Source organism: Micromys minutus (genome assembly GCF_963924665.1).
Source record: "Micromys minutus genome assembly, chromosome: 5".
NCBI lineage: Eukaryota > Metazoa > Chordata > Mammalia > Rodentia > Muridae > Micromys > Micromys minutus.
In genome coordinates this window covers 58,778,759-58,803,861 of record NC_137974.1, presented here as the reverse complement: position 1 = coordinate 58,803,861, position 25,103 = coordinate 58,778,759, and the positions used below count along the sequence as shown (strand labels likewise).

Below are 25,103 nucleotides of genomic sequence, written 5' to 3'. Positions count from 1 at the left end.
ATTCTATTAGGCGGACACACAAACCCGGAAAAGCGCGCGGCACACCTCAGAGTTAGATCTCGCTGGACCCTGGACCCCGGGCTGGCGCGGCCGGCATGTCGGATGCGCGGAAGGGGCCGGACGAGGCGGACGACAGCCAGTGCGACTCCGGTATAGAGTCGCTGCGCTCTCTGCGCTCCCTGCCCGAGCCTGCCGCGGCCCCAGTCTCCGGATCATCGCACAGTGGCCGCCCACAGCCTTGGAGCCATGCTCCGGAGACCGACAAGGAACCAGAGGGGAAGGAAGATGCGGATGGAGAGCGAGCGGACTCCACCTATGCCTCCACCTCTCTCACTGAGTCCTTGTCCTTGCTGGAGAGACCCGAAGCCAAGGATGCAAACCCACCAGCCCCAAGCTCGCCGGTGCCCCTCGCGGGCGTGTTGAGCCCTCAGCAACTCGAGGCGCTCACATACATCTCTGAAGATGGAGACACGTGAGTAAACTTGCTAGGCTGAGACAGGATGCTCAGCCAGAACCTCCCTAGGAGCTGCAACTAGCTGGGCACCCACCACCACTTCATCACCTGAGAGGATAGACCCTTACGGCACCCGCCGTGAAAAAGCCACCCCCCTTCTCCAAACTCCAAACTTAACTTGCAGCCTGCTTTTGAGCTGTAGCCAGGATCAGCCCAAAAAAAAAAAAAAAAAAAAAACCCGACATCATTATCTGTTTTGGGAGTGGACAGAGCTAGCAGGGCCATTGTAATGCAGAACACCAGCCAGTATCTTGAATATCTACTAGTGACCCACGGGGGGGGGGGGGGAAGGACTGCCCGCCCCCAACCAATTCAGTTTTTGTTTTTCTTGTTGGGGGAAGGGGTGTCCCTGTTTGCTCAATATTTGGGATGCCAGTGCCTGACTTTAGAACACCCTAACCAGAGGGAAAAAAGACAGCACCAGGATTACAGGTTGTCATCTGAGTCCAGGAAGCCTGGAATAAGGGTGCTTGCTGCCTGGGTGCCTGTTTGGAATTAGTTCCAGAAGAAGGGTGTCTAGACTGAGAATTCTTGCCCCCCAACAAACAGGATAGCCAGCTGGCTGCCCCAGCTCACTTCCTCCTCTGCTGAGAAAAGGGAAGTAATGGCTTGGTGTCAGCCTCCCCAACACCCTGCACCTCCTGAGCTCCCCAAATTCTCCTTACTGTCCTGTCTTACTTCTTCATCTTCCCCTGGGCCCAGCTAGAGTCAGGGTGCCACTGGACTGTGAGGCTATCAAGGGTGTAGGTTCTTAAATGCAGGAGAGGTGACCGGGCGCTGGGGATGAGAGAGCAGCAGCAGCTTAAGTCCTAGATGAGAGACTGGAATGCAGGGGTATCTGCTCTGATCTGCTTGTTGGAGATGTAGGGGTCTTGGGTAGATACTGGCAAAGATAGTCTCCATCCTGTGAGTAGGAGGAGGTTTTGTATTACATGCGCCAGTCACAAACCCTAATCCCAGAACCTCAGAGTTCTGCAAGCTCCACGAAATAGTCTCAGCCTTCCTCCACGGTTAGCCTCTGAGCTGCAACCTTTGCCTGCTCTGCTTAGAGACAGGTGCTGCGTGTGTGTGGAGAAGCATCAGAACTCTCCAGCAGACATCTTCCCTCCTTTGGAGGTGGCTGGACTGTGGGAAGTGTGGAAGTGGGAAAAGGAAGTGGGCGGGAGGAAGGGAGACTGAGGGAGAGAGGGAGGTGGCTGCAGGAATGTGACCCAGAGAGTAGGCCCTGGCTGAGGGGATTTCCAGAGTGGTTCCTCCCTCCCTCCGTCACTCTCTCCTGGCCTCCTTTGCTGCTGCCTACAGCAAAAGCTTGCCCCCTTCCTGCCTAAGTATCCCCCTCCCTAGCCCAGACAGGCCTTTAGCTAAGTTGCCCCAAGGCAGTTGTCCAGGTCTAGACCATCTAACCCTGGCTTTCGTTTTCCCCACCTGATGTGGGGAAACCCCAAGACTGGAACTTCCCATCCCAACTGCCCCAACTGACCCTAACTTACAACTCCTTCCCACTGAACCCATTTTTATTTTCTGCACGGCACCAAACTCCCCTTGGAGCTGTACCTAGGAGAGGGTTTGTGGCCAGACCCCATATGGCTTGCACAGGCTGAGGAATGGCCCTCTTTACTAGTGGGTAAGGCAGCAGTTCGAAATACCCTGCTGGCTCACTGGAATGTGTGACATTGAGTTGCTGGGGGAACCCCACATCTGCCTCCTCCTGTCCTCACTGTTGTGGGGAGGTGGGTAGCTCAGCCTTGGAAACCCCCGCTGTTCCTCCAGCAGCTTTCAGTTTAGCTTTGAGCTGCAGCTGGCCTGGCAAGGCCTGGGGGGCAGAAGGGAGCTGGGTGTGGGCACTTTGGACAGGAAGGCCCTTGTCGAGCCAGCACCCTGCCCACATGCCCACCCAGCCAAGGCCCTCCACAGGTCCAGCCATCCAAACTTGGAGCTCCCACCTCCAGAATCCTGGCTTCCTGTACCAACCCCTGACTTCCTGGCCCAGACTCTCACTTCCTGCACCTGCTTGGTTGTGGGTAGCTAGTTAGAGGTTGACACATTCATTCTAACCCCAAGATGCCAGTGTATCCTCTCTGCCCTGGGCTCTGACCCCAGTCCCCTCCTGTTCCAGGCTGCTCCACCTGGCAGTAATTCACGAAGCCCCATCGGTGCTGTTCTGTTGCTTGGCTTTCCTGCCCCAGGAAGTCCTGGACATTCAGAACAACCTTTACCAGGTGAGTAGAGAGAGAAGGCTATGCCCAGATACCTGCTGCCAGCCCCAGCAGCCAAATCATCTGCCAGACATGGTGGCAGAAGCTGCAACAGAAGATACATGTGGAGGAAGCGGCGTCTGACCGAGAGGTGCCCACAAACTCATCACTGGCACCTAATGATACAGTATGACGACACGTGCATTGGGGAACTTACCAGCTTCAGTGGGGTCTGCCGTCTTTGTGGGACAGGCAAGGAAGGCTGAATATACGAGATGACATCTTAGCCTGAGCCTTAAAGAAAGGAGTTGACAGGGAGACTGCCCTGGCTCTTCTGTCTTTCCTCCCCTCACCTAGCCCCTGAAGACAAACCCTGGGGGATGATACAGATCTCTCCAGGGGATGAAGAATAAGGGCACTGTTTCCCTCACCCTACTTCCAGAATTGGGGTCCCAAACATTTGGGGAGGGCCTTAGGAGTAATTTCACTGAGGACCCAACTGTGACCCCCTACAGCTACTTTCAGGGAGGCTTCTGGGAGTTAGAGGTGGGTGTATCCCCACATGTTCTCAGGGGTAGGAGCCTGCTGCACTGGTTCTGTGACCCCTGTAACCCTCTACGCCTACAGACAGCACTGCATCTGGCTGTTCATCTGGATCAGCCAGATATAGTCCGGGCACTGGTGCTGAAGGGAGCCAGCCGAATACTGCAGGACCAGCACGGTGACACAGCCCTGCATGTAGCCTGTCAGCGCCAGAATCTGGCCTGTGCATGCTGCCTACTGGAGGAGCAGCCAGAGCCAGGCAGACAGCCTTCTCATCCCCTGGACCTCCAACTGAAGAATTGGCAAGGTGCAAGTAGCCCCAGGGTCTGAGGGGTACATAGTAGGTAAAGGGAGATTCCTACCCCCCCCCCCCGCTCATTGCTATTCCTTCAGTGTATGCTCTTGAGCACTCAGTACATCCTTACTAAATGACGGAGCGACTGGTTTGTCTCAGAATCCCACCCACTGCCTGCAGTGTGATGAACAAAAAAATCTACATCTATATCTTTTAGCTATTAAGCAGTGAACGTTCAGTAGCAGTTAAGATGAACAAAGGAATGTACTTTCTACGGGCCACACACTGTCACTGGAGCAGAACTTGCACCTGTGAACAAAACTAAGGAAGAATGAGACAGATGATAAATAATACACTGAATTATGTGTGTTTAAAGGACGTGGGTGCTGTGGTAGACTAGCAGAAGGAGAAGAGACAGGATTGGGGTTAATTGTAGGGTAGTTCTCAGAGTCAGGAGCCTTTGAACAGAGTCTTGAGAGAGGCAAAGGATGCCAATTTTAATCTAAATCTCTATTATAAGCAAAGTTGGAGAAAGGAAGGAGGTTCTAAGCCAGAAAAGGGCGAGCAAAATAAAAGCCATGGGGCATATAGGAAGAGGTGACCCCTAAGTAGAGACAGGGGCATGAGGATCCCCAGACAGCTCTGAGGGGCCTCGCCTGGGCTTGAAGGCAGGTAAAAGTCTAGAGTTAGCAGGGTGTGTGTGTGTACTGGATGACAGTGTGTGTTTGGGGCTGTCGTTCAGCAGCCTGATCCTTGAAGCATAAAAGTTTCAGTAACATGACCGAAAAAGTGGAAACTTTGAGTTCCTTTCTTCTCAGACCCCTGAGGGGATTTTTGGGAGGTTATACTTTAATAGTCCTGTGATTAGAGGCATTGAGTAGGCAGGGGTCCCTTGAGGCTAAAGGGCAGGGTAGTCCCTGAAGTAAAGGATCAGTAGACACCAAACAGCAGACCCCCACCTTCCTCTACCCCAGGTCTGGCCTGTCTCCACATCGCCACATTACAGAGGAACCAACCACTCATAGAACTGCTGCTTCAGAATGGAGCCGACATTGATGCACAGGTGAGGCTCTGCCTGGCCCACCAATCAGGGCCCCACCTGGCCCACCACCTGGTCCACCACCTGCCACCATCTGGTCTAGCCACAGGTGCCCTATCAGTGTCAAACATGTTGACACCCCATCTCCAGATCACAGGCTCTGCACACTGCTTCATAACATGCATAGCTGACATCCCTGTTCCTCTGCAGGAGGGCACCAGTGGAAAGACTGCACTGCACCTGGCTGTGGAAACCCAGGAGCGCAGCCTGGTGCAATTCCTGCTCCAGGCTGGCGCCCGGGTAGATGCCCGCATGCTTAACGGGTGCACACCTTTGCACCTGGCAGCTGGCCGGGGCCTCAGCGGCATCTCATCCACTCTGTGTGAGGCCGGTGCCGACTCCCTGCTGCTGAACGTAGAAGATGAGACACCCCAGGACCTGGCCGAGGATGTAAGAGACAGACACGTCCGCTCTGCTTTGCAAAGCCTCTCACCCATAGCAGAGTTAGGCACATTTATTAGGCAAAGGATGTTCGCTTGTAACAGTGCTGGGGTCAGGATGGGGGGTGTAACTTGGTTGACAGAGTGCTTGCCTAGCATGTACGAGGCCCTGGGTTCAACACCCAGCATCACCTGTTATTCAGGCACTTGGGAAAGAGAGGATCAAAAACTAAAGGTCTTCTTCATCTACAGAGCAAGTTCAAGGCTAGCCTCAGCTACATGAGTTCCTATCTCAACTCCTCAACGCCCCAAAACTGCTAGGGGTAGAACAGGACTGCTTTTTACCAACTGTGGGATTAAAAGCATATGCACTTGGGAGGCAAAGGCAGGCTGATTTCTGTGAATGTAAAAGCCAGCCTGGTCTACATAGTGAGTTCCAGGACAGCCAAAGCTACAGAGTGAGATTCAGTCTCAAAAAACAAACAAAAGTATTAAGACATTGAAAGCTAACCCTTCCACACCACAACCCTAACCCCAACAATAGACACACATACACACACACAAATAGGCCAGTGGACTGGATCGTTCTAAGGTCACTGCTAGCTTAGCTATTCTGCACGGTTTGTTTTAAATCTTGTCTAAAGCTTCGGATCTCTGCCATGCCTAGGTCTCTCACTAGCTGGCCTTCAGCTTTCCTGGGTCTCAGCTGTCTTTACTCGGGACATTAACTCTGCTTCTCCCTGTTCTCTCAGCTCCTTTCTTATTTGCCCTTCGATGACCTGAAAATCTCCGGGAAGCCACTGCTCTGTACAGACTGAAGCCAGGATGGGCCCCCACCTCTTCCTACCCGGAAGCTGGAGTCATGCAGATGCTGCAGTGGGGACCCAAGCAGTGTTGCTCCTCTGCTGGTGCCAGACCTGGGGTCATCATAGTCCTAAAATGAGATGAAGGATCGCAAATGAGGAAGAGCCAGTCTGGAAGGAAGAGCCTCCCAGGTGGGACTGGATGGAGATTCTTGAAAGACCCTCAAAGCCAGCCGCTGGTATCCTGAGGGAAGCTTCCTGGCTTCTGTTGAAGATGGCCTGGGCTGAAATTACCAGCCACCAGGAAAACGGGAATGAGCAGACCGACCCCTGAGGGGTCTTACCTAGAATACCTTTGTGAGTGTGTTTGGCACTGGGGTCTGAACCTACAGCCTCCCCAGCCTAGTGGTCAGCAAGCTTGCCCCCGTGGAGCTCTGTCCCCGGACCTCTTTTTGTTTTTTATTTTGTGATAGGATCTCACTGAGTTGCCGGAGTTGGCCTGGAATTCACTCCATAGCCGGGGCAACCGTCTTTGAACTGGGATCCTCCCGTCACAGCCTCTTGAGTAGCTGGGATTATAGGTCTGGTGGCAGTGGGCCTGGGAAAACAGTTATCTCAAGACTTCAAACATTAGGCTCCCAACTGAACTTTTGAGATTATTCTAATATGACACTAAAATGGAAGAGAGAGGCTTTAAAAAAAAAAAAAAGGTGTTTCCCTTCTGCAGTTGTATGCAGTCTGACCTCTGACCTCCCAGGTAAAGACAGAAAGAAGGAAATTGGCCCTTGAGCAAGAGGAGGGCCTTGCTGGGTATGGTAGGAGGACTGACTGGCAGTTCTCAGCCCTGTTTCCTGACAGCACAGGCACATCTCCTTCATGTGGAAATGCCCAGGTAGGAGAGCGAGGAGGAAGACTGTCAAGACACATGTCCTTGGAGAAGCTTGGGGACGTTGAGCACAAGAGAGCTACAACTTTACTCTCCTCCCTTCCAACCCCCCCCCCCCCAGATTCCACACACTGAGGGCCCTGCAAGGTCAAGCCCATGACTGACATGAAGGAGAAGAAATAAACCAACATAGTTTCCGATGCTTAGCGCTTATAAGCTCTAAGCAAACGCATCCTGTGAGTGAGACAGATATTAAAATCATAAGCAACTAAATACGTGGTTATAAGTTGCAATGGGTGGCCGGTGAGGAAAATAAATTAGCAGGAAGGGGGACAATGGGGTAGGAGAAGGATCATTCTTTGGGAAACTTCAGACGGGTATTGTAGAAATTGGGATTTACAATGAGCAAAGAGAAAGATGGCATTGGGGAAAGCCTCCAATGAATTAAAGGAACTGAAAACAGGCCAACAGAACTCTACAAGGTTGGGCGAGTGGGCGAGGAGGATGCACCAGGTCGTGCAGTGCCATGAAGGTCACAGCACAGGTACTAGGGGGCTGATCGCTGACGCAGCCAAAAAAGGAAGGAGGCAACATTTGTTTAAAAATGGGAAAACTAACATAAGGGGGAGTACCTCAGATACTCAAAATTCCAGTCCACTAGGTGGCAATGGTCTTCGTCACTGTGTCTGGGATGGCTATGACCAAGCCGACTGGGGAAGGGAGGGAGTCCCAACTGGATTTCCCCAAGGGGAACCGGGCCCGGTCTGCCTCCGGGCCGCGCGGGGGCGCTGTGGCCGGGGTGCGGCGAAGGGGGCCGAGGCGGGGAGGAGGCGGGAAGAGCGCAGCACTTCCGCTGGCTGGCTGACTGGCTGGCTGCTGGAGCTGGCGGCTGAGGGAGCGGAGGGAGAGCGCGGCCCGGGGACTCACATTCCCCGGTCCCCCCTCCGCCCCACGCGGCTGGGCCATGGACGCCAGGTGGGGGACTCGGGTAGCCATGGCCCACGTGACCGAGACCCCGGGGCTCGGGAGGCGGGGTGTGTGGGGGGTCCCCCAGCCACAGATCCGCGTGGCACTGTCGGGAGCCCAGTGTGGATGGGTGCGCGGCATGTGGCCTACGCACTTCGGGGGGCTTCGGGATTGTCGCGCGGAGGGGATGTGGCGCTTCGGAGTGGGATGGGGGGGAGTTTGTGGTCTGAGCTGCCCGCGCGCTGGAGGGAACAGAGGCGACCTATGTGGCTGGACAGGCGGGGCCGCCCCCGGGAAGGGAGGAGGTTCTGCCTGGCCTGCGCCGGACCCCCCGAGAGAGAAGGAGAGAGAGGCTCTTTGTCCGTCCCTCTGGGCTGCAGCGGAGGGGGCGGGGAGGCCACTGGGCACTTCCCTGGTACAGTCCCCTCCGGAGGGTAGAGGGGCGGAAGAGCTGCAACCCTAACAGTTGCTTTGGCTGTCCCAGCAGATGGTGGGCAGTAGTGGTACTCGCCACGCTCCCTTCCTTGGGAGCAGGTGGAGAGTCACCCGAAGCCCCTCCGCAGTCCTGGACACAGCTGTGGCTCTTCCGCTTTTTGTTGAATGTAGCTGGCTATGCCAGCTTTATGGTACCTGGCTACCTCCTGGTGCAGTACTTAAGACGGAAGAACTACCTGGAGACAGGTAATGTGTGGCCAAAGGGTGGGGAAATGAGGCAAGGCCGGTTGTAGGTGTTGGCGGACCGTGACTTGGGAAGGGAGGCCAGTATGTCAGACAGCGGGTCGGGCTGACTGCTCTGGAGAAGCTATGGAGCTTGACTTGTGTCTTCTTCAGGTAGGGGTCTCTGCTTCCCCCTGGTGAAAGCCTGTGTGTTTGGCAATGAGCTCAAGGCACCTGATGAGGTTCCTCTAGCTCCCCGGACAGAGACAGCCGAATCCACCCCCTCTTGGCAGGTCCTGAAGCTGGTCTTCTGTGCCTCGGGGCTCCAGGTGAGAAGACAGACTCCCCTTCTCTTCCTAAGCTGGGTACAGACAGCCAGGGACTTAATGAAACCAAAGTTGTCCTGCCCACCCCAAAGGTTAAGTTGGTTTTGGTATGGTCTGTCTCCCTTCAGGGCACAGCCCCATCCTGAAAGTGAACTTTCAGTACTTCCTTCAACACCTGTACTGAAATAAAAGTTCACTGTACACACACACACACACACACACACACGAGATATACAGTGTGGAAGAAGGCTTGCCTGAGTTATTGGTTTTTTTTCCCCTGTGCACTTATTCTGCTATGTATACTGTATCTGAGTTTGAGGCATGGCTGGCTAAACGTATATTCCCAGAGCTGCCTCCGCCATTATTACTGAGACATTATTATTATTTATTTTGAGACAAAGTTTCACTATAGCCTCCAGCTCAAAGGTCCAAGTGCTCTGCAAGTGCTGGGATTCATGCACCACAATGCAGTTTTGACAGAATCTCACAGGCTCAGACAGGCCTTACTTTCTTTTCTTTCCTGCTTTTCCAGACAGTGTCTCTGAGTGGTTCTGGCTGTCCTGAAACTTGCTCTCTATACCAGGCTTGCCTCAGACTCAGAGATCCAAATGCCTCTGCCTCCAGGGTGCTGGGATTAAAGGCATGTGCCGCCACCACCAGATGCAGCCCTTGAACTCTCAGCCTTCCTGCCTTATCCTTCCAAATAGCTGGGGTGACAGCTTTTGCCACTGTGCTTGGCTTTCTCCAAAGTTTTGTCCCTAGGACTTCTTTGTGCATGAGGCTATCCCAGGGCATTCAGAGTGAGAGCCAACTCACCTTACATGTTGAATTCCAAGCTAAGGCCTCCCCAAGGCTTCCAAACATTCCAGTTTCTTTTTGAGTTAGTTCAAAATAAATAAAACACTTTATATGGTATATGGAGACAGTGCTAATGGACTTGCATCATGAAAAGGGACAGGGTTTGGCCTTAAAGCAGGTGTCACAATGTTTGCAACTCCATTTGATTCTCCACAAGGTGAACCAAAGCTTAGGAAAGAAGCCCCTACCTTGGAGCAACCAAAAGGATAGTGTCAGTTACATCATATGCATCTAATTCTGAGGAAGTAGGAAATTGAGGCTTCTGCCTTCCCTTCTCGTTTACTGTCACTGTTCTGTGCCCTCCCTCGTCCAGGTGTCCTATCTGACTTGGGGCGTACTGCAGGAAAGAGTGATGACCGGCAGCTATGGGGCCACAGCCACATCACCAGGCGAGCATTTCACAGACTCACAGTTCCTGGTGCTAATGAACCGTGTGCTGGCACTGGTCGTGGCAGGCCTCTACTGTGTCCTACGCAAGCAGCCCCGTCATGGTGCACCCATGTACCGGTACTCCTTTGCCAGTCTGTCAAACGTGCTTAGCAGCTGGTGCCAATATGAAGCACTTAAGTTCGTCAGCTTCCCTACCCAGGTGCTGGCGAAGGCCTCCAAGGTGATTCCTGTCATGATGATGGGAAAGCTGGTGTCTCGGCGCAGCTATGAGCACTGGGAATACCTGACTGCCGGCCTCATTTCCATTGGAGTTAGCATGTTTCTTCTGTCGAGTGGACCCGAGCCCCGAAGCTCCCCAGCCACCACAGTCTCTGGCTTGGTCCTCCTGGCAGGCTATATTGCATTTGACAGTTTCACCTCAAACTGGCAGGATGCCCTGTTTGCCTATAAGATGTCATCGGTGCAGATGATGTTTGGGGTCAATTTATTCTCCTGTCTTTTCACAGTAGGCTCACTATTGGAACAGGGGGCCCTACTGGAGGGGGCACGCTTCATGGGGCAACACAGTGAGTTTGCGCTCCATGCCCTCCTCCTCTCTGTCTGCTCTGCCTTCGGTCAGCTCTTCATCTTCTACACCATCGGCCAATTTGGAGCTGCCGTCTTCACCATCATCATGACTCTGCGCCAGGCTATTGCCATCCTTCTCTCCTGCCTCCTCTACGGCCACACAGTCACGGTGGTGGGGGGGCTGGGAGTAGCTGTGGTCTTCACTGCCCTCCTACTCAGGGTCTATGCACGGGGCCGGAAGCAGCGGGGAAAGAAGGCCGTGCCCACTGAGCCCCCAGTGCAGAAGGTGTGAGGAGTAAGGACCCTCTATTACTCTCAATCTTCTAAGGCACTAGCTCAAGGGCAAGTGTTTTTTCTCGGTTTCTCAGCCTACAGCAGAGTATTGGAGCCCTGGAGACAGCCTTTCGCCTTGCCTTAAGAGCCCCACTTCATGGAAGTGACAGCTGTGGGTGCTAGGTTAGAGGTAAATACAGAGCCCCACCCCAATGAAGTCTTGACTTAGCTGGTGGCCCTGCAAACCAGCGCGGCAGGCCTTTGCTCATTCCCTTTAACACCCACCCCTCCAGGCTGCCAGGCACCAGCTGGAAAGAGAATTGTTTACAGTCCATGTAGCTCCCCCTAGGGGCTGGTGAGGATAGTGCTGTGCCGGAAGGGACAAAGAACTCCCAGCTCAGTTGGGCCCCCAGTGTTCCTTGAGCAACTTTTGGTACTTGGAAATGTCACCCTTTGCTCTTACTTGATTAAACTGCAGCAGTGACTTTGGACCTCTGTTTTGGTTGGCTAAAGGGGACTGAAGTGCCTCTCATCAGCTTCAAACAACTGAGTCTTGACTGTTACTCTATGAGCAAAACAGGACTGTATAAAACTGCATCTTCTTTATTTTGCATACTTTTAATTTCAGAACAAAATAAAACAGAAAAAACCACAATACACAACACCCAACCCTGCTATTCTGTGGGAGGGGATCTTCCTGCCTTAAGGCACAAGGACAGGATAGAAGAGATTCTTGTAGACATGAGCAGACCCAGGTGGGTCAGGGCCAGTCAAGGCTGTTGGGGGAGCCACAGGGATACTATACAGAGGGCACAGGCTTCCCAGGAGCCCTTAATCCACTTCTTCCATGCGAGAGGCATCCTCATCACCCTCCAGTGGGGGGATCTCATCAGGAACAGCAGCACTGGGCTCTTCTGCTGTGACCTCATCTTCATCAATGCCTAAAAAAGACAGGAGAATTAAGCCACACGCACAGCGTAAGTCTGTCCAAGGATCCTGCCAGTTTTAACAACTTGCCACCAGAAGCTCACAAGACTGACTCACCCAGGCCTAGTTTAATCATGCGGTAGATACGATTGGAGTGAGTTTGGGGATCCTCAAGTGAGAAACCAGAGGAGAGCAGAGCAGTTTCAAACAGCAGCACCACCAGGTCCTTAACAGCTTTGTCGTTTTTGTCTGCCTCAGCCTTCTGCCGCAGGGTCTCAACAATGGGGTGATCAGGGTTGATCTCTAGGTGTTTCTTGGCCATCATGTAGCCCATTGTAGAGTTGTCTCGCAGTGCCTGGGCCTTCATGATCCGTTCCATGTTGGCTGTCCAGCCATAGGTGCTTGTCACAATGCAGCAGGGTGAAGACACAAGCCTATTGGAGATTGTCACCTGCAGACAATCAAGAACAATGACAGGGTACCTTGGCTATCATGGTCATCAAGAATAGCATGACTAGCCCCCTACATCTACATGTAGCTGGAGGCTGAAAGTACAGGGACTCAAGGATAACCTGGGCAACAGAACAAGGCCTTTTCTTCAATGCAAACATTAGATGGAGTAATTACTATTTATGAGGCTGTTCTGTTCTTTCAAAGACACAATGCAGTAGGAATGGCCTGACACCACTAGCTGTACTAAATACAGAAGGGAAACTCACTTTTTCAACTTTCTTGTCCAAGATCTCCTTCATAAGCTTGCAGAGATTCTCAAACTTTGCCTTGCTCTCTTCCATTTTCTTCTTCTCTTCCTCATCCTCTGGTAGCTCCAGGCCCTCCTTAGTCACTGAGACCAGGCTCTTTCCATCAAATTCCTTGAGCTGCTGCACGCAGTACTCATCAATAGGCTCAGTCATATACACCACCTCAAAGCCCCGTTTCCGCACACGCTCCACAAAGGCGGAGTTAGCCACTTGTTCTTTGCTCTCACCTACAGAATTATTAAATGTGACTCAATGTCCAAAAAGGCCTTCACATTGCCTTCCCCTCAATTCTCAAGTCCACAAGGCATTTTTTGATCAGACCCAAGCTTCAACATACCAGTGATATAATAGATGGACTTCTGGGTCTCCTTCATCCGAGACACATACTCTGACAGGGAGGTCATCTCATCTCCAGACTGAGAGGTATGATAGCGAAGGAGCTCAGAGAGGCGGCGACGGTTAGTGGAATCTTCGTGGATTCCAAGCTTTAAAGGGTAGGAGAAGAAGAAAAAGTCCAATTATGAGCTAGAAAAAAAAAAGAACCAGCCTATATACAAAGTAATGGAAAGAGCGGTTGTACATCTTACCTTTAAATTCTTGGAGAATGCCTCATAAAATTTCTTGTAGTTCTCTTTGTCTTCAGCCAACTCAGAGAAGAGCTCAAGGCACTTCTTCACAATGTTTTTGCGGATGACTTTCAGGATCTTGCTCTGCTGCAGCATTTCTCGGGAGATGTTCAGGGGCAGGTCCTCAGAATCAACCACACCACGGATAAAATCTACAATGAATCAGGTGGAAAGCACAGGGAACAGCTGGATCAGAACAGGTCTGGTTAACTGATTTAAACTCGGCTATATGCTGAAAGGCCTGCCGTACATTTGTACTACACACACACCCTAAGCCCAGGAGATACTCACTGAGGTACTCGGGTATCAGCTCATCACAGCTGTCCATGATGAACACACGACGAACATACAGTTTGATGTTGTTCTTCTTCTTCTTGTTCTCAAAAAGGTCAAAGGGAGCTCGCCGGGGAATGAAGAGCAATGCCCTGAATTCCAACTGACCTTCTACAGAGAAGTGCTGAAATAAACCCAGTAGTATACTTTAGGACAGGACTGCTTCAGGACCCAGCAAAACATCTGACAATGGAACACTGTCAAGTGCCATACTCTTTAAACAGGAGAAAATAGCCCTAATACCAAATAAACCCAAAATACTAGGAACAAGGAGTGTCCCTCCAAGGGGAACCATGACTATATAATTAGGGTTATAGCCATGATAGGAGTGATTAGGAGTAATCCATTGTCTGATATGACCACCACACAATCCACACCAGAATGGAGAAAGTGAAACCACTGCCAATCAGATCTGAGTAGCTCCCAGTGTTGTCACATGGTTCTGTGGCTTACAGTTCTCAGCTACCAGTTAAGCAAGTTGTTCCTTACACAATATGTAAGGCTTTCTTACCTTGACTGCCAAGTGGTCTTCCCAATCATTGGTGAGGCTCTTATAGAATTCACCATATTCCTCTTGAGTGATGTCATCCGGATTTCTGGTCCAGATAGGCTTCGTCTTATTCAGCTCTTCATGGTCAATGTACTTCTCCTTGATCTTCTTTGTTTTCTTTTTCTTATCTTTGCCGCTGTCATCCTCCTCATCAGAGCCCACATCCTCTATCTTAGGCTTCTCCTCATCTTCCTTATCTTCCTCCTCTTTCTCACCTTTCTCTTCCTCTGCCTCATCATCACTGATCTCCTTCTCTCGTTCCTTCTCCAACTAAATACCAAAGTCAATAATGAATTGTGGAGAATGTAATACTGGCAAAGCATGATGCCATTGGCCAACACAACAGCCTGCTCACACACTGCCAAGCCCATACTCACGTAGAGGGTGATGGGATAGCCTATGAACTGCGAGTGTTTCTTCACCACTTCCTTCACCCTTCTCTCCTCCAAGTACTCTGTCTGGTCTTCTTTGAGGTGAAGGATCACTTTGGTACCCCGGCCAATGGGCTCACCTACAGAGAGTAAATCACAAAATATGAAAAACTACAAAAATACAAAACAAATACCTTCTGTTCCTGGTTTCTCAAGCAAAGATTTCTTCTGTGTAGCCCTGGCTTGCCTGAGGAACTCACCTGCCTGCCCATTTCCCAATGCCATTCACCACCCCTCAAAAATGTACTTTTACAGAATATGATTATGATGTTCCCCAGAGAATTCCAACCACAGCGTAGACTGCCGCCTCACCATGGTCTGCGCGGACGGTGAAGGACCCGCCAGCAGAAGACTCCCAGGCATACTGCTCATCATCATTGTGCTTCGTGATCACAACCACTTTCTCTGCCACTAGATAGGCCGAGTAGAACCCGACACCAAACTGCCCAATCATGGAGATGTCTGCACCAGCCTGCAAAGGGTTAAGTTCAGAGGGTCACAAAATTGTCCTTATATAAGCAGGACCACTTTCTGAGCAAGTGTATCAGTTCAATTTCCAGAATCTAGGGTGTCAAAGCTGTCCTCTGACCTCCACAAGTACTTACTAGAAGAAAAACTAACCACATATCCTAAGTTTTAAACTAGCAAATCAAAAGCAGTTAAATTAAGAACGGAGTGGATGAAAGGCCACACACCTGGAGAGCCTCCATGAATGCCTTTGTACCAGACTTAGCAATGGTTCCCAAGTTATTTATGAGGTCAGCCTTGGTCATGCCAATGCCTGTGTCCACCAAAGTCAGCGTGCGCTCCTGAGGGTTGGGGATGATGTCAATTTTCAGCTCTTTCCCACTGTCCAACTTGGAAGGATCCGTCAGGCTCTCATACCGAATCTTGTCCAGGGCCTGAATATACACATACACAGCCATATTATTCCATGTATTAAACAGTTCCCCTTCAACAATTTCAACTGCTGGGTCACTCTTCTCAGTCACTCCCCCACTCCTGCCTTACACATACACACTGTGCAATCTTAAAAACTCAACACAATACTCACATCAGAAGCATTAGAGATCAACTCGCGGAGGAAAATCTCCTTGTTTGAGTAGAAAGTATTGATGATTAGGGACATGAGCTGGGCAATTTCTGCCTGAAAGGCAAAGGTCTCCACCTCTTCCTCTCCATGGTGCACTTCCTCAGGCATCTAAGGATGAAAGGATTATTATTACCAAGGACCACTGTAGAAACATTTTAAAATTCAGTTCAAACTTCTGCAATCTGGGTAGGATCCAAAGACATTAGAACACCATTTAAAAAAGACCTTGAAGCTACAATGGCAAGACAAACCAAAACCGGAAAAAAACCCTAAGGCATGGCTGAACAAAAGCGTGGTGAACAGCGTGCTGAGTTCAGAACTCGTTGGTTCTGAATAGAACACCTGCCTATACAGAAAAAAAATCCAGAGTTCCCTACATTAAGAACCCCAATCTCTTCTACATACTATTGGTGTGAGGAGCAATTTTAACAGAAAGAGCAGCCTCCCGATAAACAGATTTGTGCTGTTCCGCTCAGAAGGGCAAGAAAACCCGAAGCTGTAGTCATGGAGGAGCTCAAGGGGCAATTAAATCAGGACAAAAGAGGTGAAAAGCTCCACCATGACCTCTCACTGTGCAAACTTGCATAGGCGGAAACACAAGTAAAATGGTGGCCCAGGCGTCCACGGACCCTCGTCACTGCCGGACATGCGTCGGCAGGAGCCACAAGGGGAGGGGGCTCCACTATAGCCCTCCCACCGCCCCGGCATCCGGGCACTGGGGCGGGGCGCCGGAGGCTTCCAGAACAATCTGAGCTCCTGGGAGGGGAGGAGTAAGGGAGGGACCTATGAATCTCCCCGTGGCTGCTCCCTCCCCGTTTCTCCTCCCCCTCCACAGGGAGGGCAGCAGAAAGATCTGGAAAGGGAAAAGCCCAGTGGGTTCAAGCGTCCCTGCCAACCCGCGGCCCCCTCCCCAAAACCAAGCACGTTGGGAAAGGCGTCCGGGGGACGTAGCCAGGCCAACCTCGCCAGGCCTTGCTGAGTCACGCAGAGCAGCCCGCCACCGCGCGGACCCTGCGGACCCTGCAGCCGCGCCCGGAAGTGGAGGGCAAACATGGCAGCGTCCCGGTCGGCGGCTACCACGTGCGGACGCCCACCACCTGGCCCCGCCGCACCCCCATTTCACACTCTGGGATCCACCCGCCCGGGGGGGGGTTAGCCTCGGCGTGCAAGCCCGCCGAGGTCCACCATGAGCAAACTGGAGGCGTTCTAGACACGTTATTCCCCACAGGCCGCCCAGCTCAATAAGGAGCCCTTAGGACAGATGAGATGTTGCCAGGGAACCCGGGAAGACGTTCCCGGGGAGCCGCCGGAGAAGGGCGACCGCGGCCTTACCTTGACGGGAAAACCAAGTAGTAGTAGAGAGCAGGGTGGGCCCGGACCACGTCCGACTCGCACGGCAAACCTAGGCTGCGCGGGGGTGACTCAAGAGAGCTCCCAAACGCCCCCGACCGCCCTATATAAGGCGAAGCACAGCCCGGGTCCGCCCTTGGATCCATCCGCCTTAAAGGAGTGGCTACCAGCCACGCACCTGCCACCGCCCGCCCACCTTGACGTCATGGCCGCCGATCGTGGAGGGGGCGGGGAGGAGCGAGTCCCGGGCCTGGGCTGCGAGTCAAGGCCAATTCAATAACGTTTTGCACCTCTATTTCTGCACGAGTAGGATCTGTACCCTAAAAGATGGCCAGGGGGCATGCATGTCCTATTAGGGATGCATCTGCAAGCTAACCCCACGAACTCCCTCAGAAAACTCGCTGTAGGCGCTTCCACCCTGAAGAGTCCAGTCCTCAGGGGACGTCTGAAAGAGAACGGAGGTGGCCAACTCGGCTGCCATTTCCAGACCCGATCTTACTAGAATGTTCCCTGCAAATCGCATGCACATCGAGAGAAAAGGTTGACAAATTCATTGTCCCAACTTTAAGGAGTCCCCGATCCCCCACCCTCCAGGGTACAGCACAGCGGCAGGCGGGGAGCGGCTTCCCCGAGGGGAGGGGCGCGGGCCTGGGCTGGTAGGGACTCTTTGGCGGCTTGTGGCGGAAGGAGCAGCAGCGGCGGTGCTGCGATTTCTTCCAGCAGTTTCTAGGCCTGTCTCGGCGGTCTCAACCCCTCCCCCCCGAGACTCCACCTCCCCTCCTGCGGCGGGGGCAGTGTCTTCCTCGCTGATCGGCTGGTTGGGTTTTTCTGCCGCGATCTTAACCTGGGAAGATATTTTCCCCAAGTCTCCCTACCGCAGGCCGTGGTTGGACGACCCTGTACGCGTGGCCCTGGGAGACCCACATTACTGTGGGGTGTGGAGCTCAGAGGAATGGATGGCTGACCTGGATGGGTCACAGGGCACGAGGGCTGGGGGGGAAGGCGTGAATGACTGCGGACACTTTTTCCGAGAACGAGAAACAGAATGCTACGGGGTAGAACACTCCCCATCCCTCAGCCTCCCGGGTCGCCCACGTACACGGCGCGTGGGGAGGTGTGCCCTCCCTATGCGAGCACAAGCTGTTTTTCAAGCTGGTTTCGTTTTTCTAAGCCCTCACCTCTACTGCAGCTCTTTGGACCTAGAGAGGAGGAGGTCGGGGGTCTTTTCAGGTTAGCGGGAGCTGTAGGCATCCGCATGAAGATGCTGGTCACAGGTTGACCCAGTTCCAGGAGCCAGAACGGAGTTACACCAGTGCCTCAGCTCTGGAGGTGGCCCGCCATGCCTTCCTTGCCTGTCCTGAGGCCGGCAATCTAGCCTAGCGTTTTTCCAAGGCCACATCAGGAAGCTTGTTGGACTGATGAGCCCTTCTGGAAAGAATGGCCACTCAGTGCTCCGTAAATGTTCCTCTGCTTCCTTAGCTCACCCTGGCCGGTGTCCCCGCACCACCGCCCACACCTTTGTTCCCGTGCTTGCATGCAGCCTGTCTAATGTGCATTCATTGTTAAACATCAGTTGCTTTCTTCCTTGCCTCTCTGTCCACTCCATCTGTTACCATCCCATCCTGCACAGTCTGTATCCTCTCCTTAATTGCATCGTGTGTGTGTGTGTATCCCATAAAGAAATCAGTGTATTAGGAGACACTGGGTTGGATTGTCAGGAAGGCCCTAGGGTGTTTGCATTGGTTCATAATCTAAAACCAGGAATTTCGTTTCTCAGCAAAGGGAGCCTAGCTGATCTCTGGGCTCCTGGGTAGAGCATTTCCCTTAAGATCCTCCAAGCCCTTGACTCCATAGTTCACAGATAGCACTTACTGCCTCTCCTTGGCCCCTGAATGGCTGGAAGCTATTCTCTACATTTTATGGACAGGAAAATGAAGGGCACAGTGAATAATGAAGTCACTAAACCCAGAGTCCTTCGTGTTCTGAAAGTGGAGTGGGGACCGGAGCATGGTCTCTCTTGCCAGGACCCAAGTCTGAATCAGGGCAAGAGCCGCTCTTCTTGCGGAGTTTCCTTTTGGTTGCCTCCCACTCCCATCTTCCCCGGACTTTCTCACTTGGGAAAAGTTCACTGAGCATGGTGGTGGGGCACACCTGCAATTCCTGCACCGGGAAGGCAAGAGGAGTGTGCATTGCAGGCCAAGGTGGGCTAAGCGTGAGATTCTGGGGCATTAAAGTGGAGAAATCCTTTTTGCATCAACCTAGAGATTTCTTTTACTGTGATGTGTTGGCACATGTCTGTCCCAGTATTACAGTGGTTGAGATGGGAGGATGCCTGTAATTCCAGGTACATGGTACCAGACCAGTTAAGGGTTATAATAGCAGACTCAATCTCAAAAACCATGTGGGGGGCTGCAGAGATGGCTCAGTGGTTAAGAGCACTGACTGCTCTTCCAGAGGTCCTCAGTTCAAATCCCAGCAACTACCACAACCATCTGTAATGAGATCTGATGCCCTCTTCTGGTGTGTCTGAGGACAGTTAAAATGAACTTACATATAATAAGTAAATCTTAAAAAAAAATTTAAAAAGTGGGAGGAGGGTTGTTTAGGGAGCATGACTCCATTTGCCCTTGTCCCCAAGCCTTACAGACTAAACCTCAGTTTGATGCCAGATCCCACTGTGAAAGGAAAAAACAGACTCTTGAAGTTGTCATCTGACTTCATGTGCACTGTGCCTTTGTGTCCATACTTACACACACACACACACAAAAGATAAAGTCTCCTTTTTGGGGGGTGTGGTAGTTTGTATATGCTTGGCCCAGGGAGTGGCACTATTAGGAGATGTGGCCTTGTTGGAGTAGGTGTGTCACTGTGGGTGTGGGCTTTAAGATCCTCATCCTAGCTGCCTGGAAGTCAGTCTTCCACTAGCCGGCTTCAGAGGAAGATGTAGAACTCTCAGCTCCTCCTGCACCATGCCTGCCTGGATGTTGCCATGTTCCTGCCTTGATGATAATAGACTGAATCTCTGAACCTGTAAGCCAGCCCAGTTAAATGTTATCCTTATAAGAGCTGCCTTGGTCATGGCGTCTGTTCACAGCAGTAAAACCCTAATCAAGACAAGAGGTTTCAAGACTGGGTCTCGATGTGTAGCCCTATCAGTTCTGAAACTTGCTTTGTAAACCAGGCTGGCCTCGAACTCGAGATCCAACTGCCTCCTGAGTGCTGGGATTGAAGACGTGCTCCATCACACCCGGGTGATATGATCTCTTTTTATGAATTAAGGCCTGGGAGTTAGAGAGAAGGTTCAGTACTTGCTGCTTTCCCGTGGGACCCAAGTTCCATTCCCAGGACCCATGCTGGGCAGCTAACCACCACCTATGACCCCCAGCTCCAGGAAATGCACACAGAGAGAAATTTTAATAATAACTTAATCTTTATGGCATTTCAGGACAGTTTCACTGTACAGCCTTGGCTATCCCGAAACTCATTCTGTAAGACGAGGCTGGCCTTGAATTCATGGAGATCCTCCTGCCTCTGCCTTCCAAGTGCTGTGAGTTTAAAGAAGTATACCACCACTGCCCCACTAACAAGTTATTTTTAAAGAAGGGCTGATAAGACGGTTCAGTGAGTAAATATGTCTGCAGCACAAATAGGGATGAGCTGGTATGAGTGGCAGAGCCCACAGAAGGGGTGAGCTGACTTCGAAAGCTTGGCATGTGACTTTCAATATGCCACGGCACACACCCACCCGCATTTCACACGCACAATGATAAAAATAATTTTTGAATGTGTGTGTGTGTGTGTGTGTGTGTGTGTGTGCATGTATGTGTGTGTACTCAAACTGGGTGTGAGAGAGTGTGCTGAGAAGCCAACAGGCTTTCAATTCCCTGGAGCTGGAGTCAAAGGCAGTTCTGAGGTACTGGGTGATGGATCTCAAACTCAGGCCCTCTGGAGATTAGTAAGCACTCCCAACTGCTGAGCTGTTTCTCTAGCCCCCAAAAGAATAAAAAAAAAAAAAAAAAAAAAAAAAAATAGAAGTGATTGTCTTAAATCCAGCACTTAGGAGGCAGAGGCAGGTGGATTGCTGTAAGTTTGAGGCCAGCTAGATTTACACACTAGACAGGTATCATAGTAAGAAGCTCGGTTTTTCAAGACAGTGTTTCATTGTGTAACCCTGGCTGTCCTGGAACTCACCAGGCTGCCACCACCACCTGGCTTGTTTTTTTTTTTTTTTTTTTTTTGTTTTTTTTTTGTTTTTGTTTTTTTATTAAGATTTATTTATTTTATTATATATAAGTACACTGTAGCTGTCTTCAGACACACCAGAAGGAGGCATCAGATCTCATTACAGATGTTTGTGAGCCACCATGTGATTGCTGGGAATTGAGCTCAGGACCTCTGGGAGAGCAGTCGGTGCTCTTAACCACTGAGCCATCTCTCCACCCCATTGTTTGTTTTTTAAAATAGTAATTTTGAAAAGGAGGGGGGACAGGCTGGAGAGAGAGCTCAGTAGTGGGGTGCTTGTCTAGCAAGTACCACCTGAGTCAGCAGTCTGGGAGACCTCTGCCTGTATCCTGACACTCCCAGGTCCCTCCCGAGAGCCAGGGCTGGAGCCTTATGTGAGGGTGCTAAGAGGTACACGGAACCTGCAGCCTGCTTGGGCCTTTAACAACCCACAGATGAACCTGGGTGGCCTAAGGAAAGAAACAGACTTAGGACCTTCGGAGTCAGGTTAGTGCAGAGGTCTGATTAGAAGATTTAAAAAAAAAAAAAAAGCCAGGAGACTCCTAGAAGCACTTCCGGAAATGAGAGGAAGGTGGGCGTGGAAAGTCGCCCTGCCAGCTGGGGCTGGATGACAAAAGGCTGCAGGTGCCATGCTGAGCTGAAGAGTGAGGAAGGCCCCCAGAGACTGCCTTCAACCCCCTAAGCCTGAGTCTGAGTCACAGCAGCAGCTGCAACCACTGTTTGTTCCTAAGATACGGTTTATTCTTGATCAGGCAGAAGCTGTTGGAGAGTGGCCAGCTAAAACAACTAGTAACAGGTCACTACTTGCCTCTGCCGGGCCCCATGCTTGTTTTTCTGTGACCCATAGGCAGAGAATTATTTTTATAATTGTTAGTGAATTGGGGGGAAAAATCAGAAATATAAAATCGACTCCACTCCCACGCCTCTGCCTTCATCCTCCACACCGCTCTGGTTTTGTTTTTAACCAGTGTCCCAGTGTGGCCTAGACTCTCTGCTTCAGCTTCCAGAATGCCGAGACGAGCAAATGCCACCGTGCCTGACTTAAAGCTAGTATTTCGATAAGGGGAAATTATGTTTCATTTGAATTTTAGCCTCTATAAAGTTTTGGCTGAGTTTCTCAAAATCGTCCTATTTATCCGTTCGTCTTTAAATGTTATGTGTGTAGGTGTTTTGCCCGCCTGTCTGTGCCCTGTGCGCACAGTACCCTGGGGTCAGAAGAAGGCAGTTTCTCTAGAACTGGACTTACGGATGGTTGTGAGTCACACCTGGGCTCTGCCATCTTCTGCAAGAGCAACAAGCGTTCTTAACTGCTGCGCCATCTCTCCGGCTCCCCGAATGGGAATATTTTAAGACTGGCAGAGCGTGTATGGCTGGAATGTATGCATGAAGACCTAGTTTGGATTCCCTGCATTGAATGTACCTGTCATGGTGCCTCCCTCTCATCATTTTGGTGCTTGGGAGATAGAGGGTAGAAAACAAATTCCATGGTCATCTTTGCACTCCATGGAAGCTTGGACTACACAAGCCCTTGTCTGTGTATAGAGTCTCAGGCTGGAGAGATGATTCGGCAGATAAGAGCTTGCTGGTACTGGCCTTAAGCCCCCATCCCTCTTGGAAAGTGTTTATTTCTCTGTGTGCATGTCTGTGAAGCTGTGTGTGAGGCTACTCAAATCTGCACCTGCACAAAGGCAGCTGAATGCCTCAGAGGCCGAGTTACACAGGCATGTGCAAGACACCCCAGCTGATTACCTGGGAGCTGGGATCCGAAGTCTGGTCCTCATGATTGTGAGGCAATTGATCTTAATAGCTGAGCCATCTTCCCAGGGCCATCTTGAAAGTTGGAGAATTTGCCTGGGAACCTGGTACCTGCCTTTAATCCCAACACTTAGGAGGCAGAAGCAGGAGGATCTTTGGGAGTTTGAAGCAAGCCTGGTCTACACAGCAAATTCCAAGCCAGCCAGGTCTATGTAGTGATCTGTGTCTTACTTAGTTAGGGTTTTACTGCTGTGGACAGACACCATGACCAAGTTAAGAACAACATTTAATTGGGGCTGGCTTACAGGTTCAGAGATTCAGTCCATTATCATCAAGGCAGGAACATGGCAGCATCCAGGCAGGCATGGTACAGGAGGAGCTGAGAGTTCTACATCTTCATCTGAAGGCTGTTAGCAAAATACTGGCTTTCAGGCACCTAGGGTAAGGGTCCTAAGCCCACACCCACAGTGATACACCTACTCCAACAAGGCCACACCTCCTAATAGTGCCACTTGATGGGCAGAGCATATACAAATCATCACAACCTGCCCCCCCAATTAGTTGGAACATTTATAAATATTAATCACATTTTAGGTTATAATTTAAGTCTCAGCCAGGCAGTGGTAACGCACACCTTTAATCTCAGCACTTGTGCGGCAGAGGCATATAGATCTCTGAGTTGGAGGCCAGCCTGGTCTACAAAGGAAGTTCCGGGACAGTCAGGGCTACACAGAGAAACCCTGTTTCAAAATACCAAACATAAAATAAATCAAGTCTCAAATGCATCACCATTCCAACACTCCTGAAGCTGAGGCAGGAAACTGAGGTGGTAGAGATGGCTCAGCAGATAAGGCTTCTTGCTACTTGTGGGGGTTTGAATATGCTTGACCCATAGGTGTTACACAATAGGTCTGGGCCTTGTCAGAATAGGTTTAGCATTGTTGAAGTGTGTCACTATGGCATTCAGCTTCGAAGTCCTACTATGCTCAAGGTCCGCCCAGTACAGCTGACAGTCTCCTCCTTGCTGCCTTCAGATCAAGATATTGAACCCTCTGCTCCTCAGCATCAAATCCTGCACAATGCCATGTTCCCACCATGATGATAAAGGACTAAACCTCTGAACCTGTAAGCCAGCCCAATTAGTTAAATGTTTTCCTCTATAAGGCTTGCTTCGGTCTTGGTGTCTCTTCACAGCAATAGAGACCCTGGGACTCTACTCTTCCACAGAATCTGAGTCTGGTTTCTGGTACCCACAGCAGGTGATTCACAACCACCTGGGACTCCAGTTCTAAGGAATCTGTTGATGCCAGAAGATGGCATCAGAGCTCTGGAGTGGTTAACATCCACCCAACATGGATGTGGGAACTGAACCCAGTGTCCGCCAGAGCAGCCAGCAATCTCTCCTGCTCCAGCTCTCTAAGACCTTTTCTTTCTTTCTTTTGTTTGTTTTAATTTTATGTGCATTGGTGTTTTGCCTGCATGTATGTTTGTGTGAGAGCGTCGGGTCCTATGGGACTTCAGTTACAGACAGTTGTGAGCCACCATGTGGTTACTGGAAATTGAACTAGGGTCCTCTGGAAGAGCAGTCAGAGCTCTAAACCTCTGAGCCATCTCTCCAACCCTCTTTCTTTGTTTTCTATATCCTAACGTTAATATTTAGCACATTAAATTCTCCTCACCTAAGGGCTTATGGCTACACGTGTTACAAGACTGTGTTTGATATATCCCACGTACTTCAGTAGATCACAGAGCACCTGTATCTCCTTGTCATCTTACTGCTCATTGCCTCCTGAGGGCTGGTATCATGGAGGTCTGATGTGAGGCCTGGCTTTTCTTTGATGCAAAGTGGTTTATACCACTAGGCAGCTCAGTGAAGAAAGTATTTGCTCAATAAAAAGGCAGGCCTCAAAACCAGAATTCAATCCCAGAACTCATAGTATGAGGAGAAAATCACATCTCCCAAATTATCCTTTGACTTTCTGTACTGGTACTGTATATGTTTATGTATATATACACACACATATATGTGTGTGTATATATACATACTACTAATAAAATAGGTATATGTATGTATATGTACACACACACACACATATATACACTACTAATAAAAAACAATTTTAAAAATTGTTGTTTTCCCCGCCCTCTCGATCTTAACCATCTCCCTTGAATCTCCTGCGCCATGAGAGCGGTGTAGCGGAAGAAGAGAACTCGCAGGCCAAAGCACAGGAGGAGAAAAATGGGGCAGAGGTCCAAGTAAACCAGCGTGTGCACCCACGGAGC

At 50.9% G+C, this 25,103-nt stretch overlaps 3 protein-coding genes across 3 annotated transcripts; 2 read left to right on the top strand and 1 right to left on the bottom strand.

Annotated features, from left to right (window-relative positions):
• Positions 1-95: 95 nt before the first annotated feature.
• Positions 96-5,908, top strand: NFKBIE (NFKB inhibitor epsilon; the record flags this gene model as incomplete). Its single annotated transcript, XM_080917550.1, has 6 exons — positions 96-472; positions 2,631-2,733; positions 3,337-3,559; positions 4,522-4,610; positions 4,797-5,036; positions 5,779-5,908. The coding sequence occupies 6 exons, from the start codon at positions 96-98 to the stop codon at positions 5,842-5,844; spliced, it is 1,098 nt and encodes a 365-aa protein (XP_080773676.1). The 3' UTR covers positions 5,845-5,908.
• Positions 5,909-7,585: 1,677 nt separating this feature from the next.
• SLC35B2 (solute carrier family 35 member B2) lies at positions 7,586-11,191 on the top strand. Its single transcript, XM_080917081.1, has 4 exons — positions 7,586-7,690; positions 8,169-8,362; positions 8,513-8,667; positions 9,836-11,191. The coding sequence occupies exons 1-4, from the start codon at positions 7,680-7,682 to the stop codon at positions 10,769-10,771; spliced, it is 1,296 nt and encodes a 431-aa protein (XP_080773207.1). The 5' UTR covers positions 7,586-7,679; the 3' UTR covers positions 10,772-11,191.
• Positions 11,192-11,339: 148 nt separating this feature from the next.
• HSP90AB1 (heat shock protein 90 alpha family class B member 1) lies at positions 11,340-16,941 on the bottom strand. The gene is made up of 12 exons (XM_080917080.1): positions 16,806-16,941; positions 15,435-15,581; positions 15,076-15,282; positions 14,693-14,852; positions 14,327-14,460; positions 13,911-14,219; positions 13,358-13,523; positions 13,028-13,218; positions 12,778-12,925; positions 12,399-12,667; positions 11,797-12,130; positions 11,340-11,693 (listed from the first exon to the last, which is right to left on the bottom strand). Exons 2-12 carry the CDS (start codon positions 15,579-15,581, stop codon positions 11,584-11,586), a joined length of 2,175 nt encoding a protein of 724 aa, XP_080773206.1. The 5' UTR covers positions 16,806-16,941; the 3' UTR covers positions 11,340-11,583.
• Positions 16,942-25,103: the final 8,162 nt, after the last annotated feature.